This window comes from Acanthisitta chloris, unplaced genomic scaffold (assembly GCF_000695815.1).
Source record: "Acanthisitta chloris isolate BGI_N310 unplaced genomic scaffold, ASM69581v1 scaffold21738, whole genome shotgun sequence".
Lineage (NCBI taxonomy): Eukaryota > Metazoa > Chordata > Aves > Passeriformes > Acanthisittidae > Acanthisitta > Acanthisitta chloris.
In genome coordinates, this window is record NW_008686797.1 from 28,700 (window position 1) to 31,294 (window position 2,595).

Consider the following 2,595-nt stretch of genomic DNA (forward strand, 5'->3'; position numbering starts at 1 on the left):
CTGAGAATCAATCTCTGAATGCAAATTGCTGTCATCAGATAGAGAACACTTCCAGCCTGACCCTGCCATACTCCATACAACTGGACTCGCTCTCACCAACAAGGGACAGAGACCAGCAGACAACAGAGCTTGTTGGTAAACTTCTGTTTTCCTTTCCTCTTTTTCCTTTGCTAAAGACTCAGGGGGTGTAAAGCAGCATTGCTCTGTCCTGTTAGATATACAACTGTCAGACCTGGGGCATCACAGCCCTGAAATTAAAGGCCTCATTTTGTTCCCCAGTAGGAGCTGTACCAATTCTTTCACTATGGGTAGCTGTAAATTTATGCAGCCTGAGCAAATACCCACAAGTAAGGAGATATTGCTGCTTAAATCTAAATAAACCCCCACAGTAATTGCATATTACAGATTACATTCAGGGATGTCCATCTGTAAAAACTTGTCAGGATATAGGAGGACTTTGGTGATGCTGCTTCAGTTCCTCTGGAGCTGAAAGCATCAAACTTATGGATGGATTTTTCTGGGGATTCTAACTCCCTGTTTTGCTGCAAAGCCATGTGTCAGCTCTTATTTATTTGCTGTTCCAACAGAAATTAAATGGATTTAAAACAATTTATGAAGTAAAAGGGAACTGCTCTCCTTTCTCATCTGTATCCACATTTCTATTCACCAGGAACCCAGAACAATAGTGGCTTAAGTGTGTTCAGTGTCTTCCCAATGGAAGGAGAAATTGAGGCTGGGAAAAGTCAGGATTTTGTTGTCACTTTCAGCCCTGAACATGAGAGTCTGTACTACTCTGACCAGCTCATGGTTATGCTCTTTGGCAAGGTGAGACACCCCAGATCCCTACATGGCTCCAGTCCTTGGGCCAGCCTGGATTCCAGTGGGAGTTCCACACGATGACAGCAGTGGGCAGCAGCTGTGGGCAGGAACAGTGTCTGCATTACCTGCTGTAGGGAGGAGGTGGCAGGTTGGGGCCCACTGACTTTGTTCAGGTTTTAAATACTCAGTTATTAACTGATAACAGCAGTGACTCAGGACTCAGCCCTGTCCTCCCCCAGCTGTCCCCACGGAGCAGGAGGAAGGTGACAGGAGCTGCTGAGCACAGCTCCAAGGGGGTTCCCTGCAGGCAGTGTTTCAGGGGGAGGAGAGAGGAGCTACACCTGCACAGCACAGACTGGCAGGTGCAGGGAGCTACTCCTGCAGCCTCTGTGTGAGGATAAGTTCCCATCTGTGGAGCAGCAGAGGAGCTCAGCCCAGGGGAGGATGCCCAGGCTAGTGGCAATGTGCCACCTGCCAAGAGAGAGACACCAAAGGTAATGCAGAGTGACCACTGGTGCCCAGCAGCAGCTCTGCAAACAGGGCAGACACTGAGCAAGAACTGCTCCTCTCTCCAGACAGTTTTTGGGGTTGCAGTTAAGATTGCAAACTGGAATAAGCTGAATGTGAATGGAGACTGGTCCTGGTTCAGTTTTAGCCAAGTTCAGCGGCAAAGAAGTTTTGCCTCTTAGTGGCTTTGGTGTAGTTTGTCCAGTCCCTTTCTGAGGCACATTGCCCAGGAATGAAGGCTGGTTTGAAACAGGAGTGCCAGAGGGACCAGGGAGGGGGCAGGACTCCTGCACTGGGGCACAGTCCCCTTGGCCTGGATGGTTTCTGGAGGCAGGTGATGCCCTGACTCCTGGTGCTGCTGTGTGCCAGTTTGATTCAGTGACCTGAGCTGAAGGGTTTGCCTCACACAGCTAACAGCCCACAAGATCCAGCTGAAGGGAGCAGCGAGGGATCACCCCATGTTTGTGGAGGGAGGAGAACCACTGGATGTGCCTGTGGAGTCCTTGGCTGTAACATCACCTGTGGCATCGCAGAAGGCAGAGAAAAGAGGTAAAGTGCCACCACTGACAGTTGACTTGTTTTGACCCATCCTGCTGTAATTCATGTTGGTTCCCAACTGATAATGACTCAGTTTGACTCAAAGTTGACTCTATTCCTGTTTGTTTAGAGCCAGAGAAACCAGTGAAGTCCCTTCTCCTCCTCCTGGAGTACGTCGCGGGCGAGGGCCCTGCAGAGCCTGCCAGGGCTGAGCTCAGGGTTGGGGCTATGCAGACAGCTAAGAAGGTAAAGGAAACAAAAGGTGCAGCTTTATGTCAGGTGCTGTATGAAATACTGACAGTGCACCAATGACTGCCAGCTCCTTCTGCCCAAAATCCACTCAGTAAGTTAAAAAATACAGCTTTCAGGGGCTCTGATAAGCTTTACATTGTAAAAGCATCCCTGTTTGAGAAGATTATTTTCCAGGGGCTAATATGAGGAATTAGCTAAGTCAGCAATAGAATTAACGGAGCAGTTTGCTTCTCTCATTCTGAAACACAGCAGTTTGAGCCCAGAACTGAATCACGCTTGTTTTAATATTTAGTGTGATATTCACAGCGAGGGAGGTGAAGTTTCCAGGGGCCGGAGGGAGGTTTCCCGGGGCAGAGGGATGTGTCGGGCAGCGGGCGATGCGGTGGTCACACCCAGGTGTGCTGTGTGTCGCAGCCCGTGCAGTTCCAGCTGGACACGGCGCCGCTGCCGCCCCGGGAGGGGTTCGCGGTGGAGGGACCG

General features: G+C 50.3%; 1 protein-coding gene across 1 annotated transcript in view; it reads left to right on the plus strand.

Annotated features, from left to right (window-relative positions):
* KIAA1751 (KIAA1751 ortholog) overlaps positions 1–2,109 on the plus strand; it is a gene marked incomplete at its 3' end in the record, with an annotated part of 28,527 nt that extends 26,418 nt beyond the window's left edge. The window contains exons 29-32 of the mRNA XM_009080341.1: positions 39–135; positions 671–825; positions 1,737–1,875; positions 1,994–2,109. Of these exons, the coding sequence (XP_009078589.1) occupies positions 39–135; positions 671–825; positions 1,737–1,875; positions 1,994–2,109 (507 nt within the window). The remainder of the gene's footprint in view (positions 1–38; positions 136–670; positions 826–1,736; positions 1,876–1,993) is intronic.
* Positions 2,110–2,595: the final 486 nt, after the last annotated feature.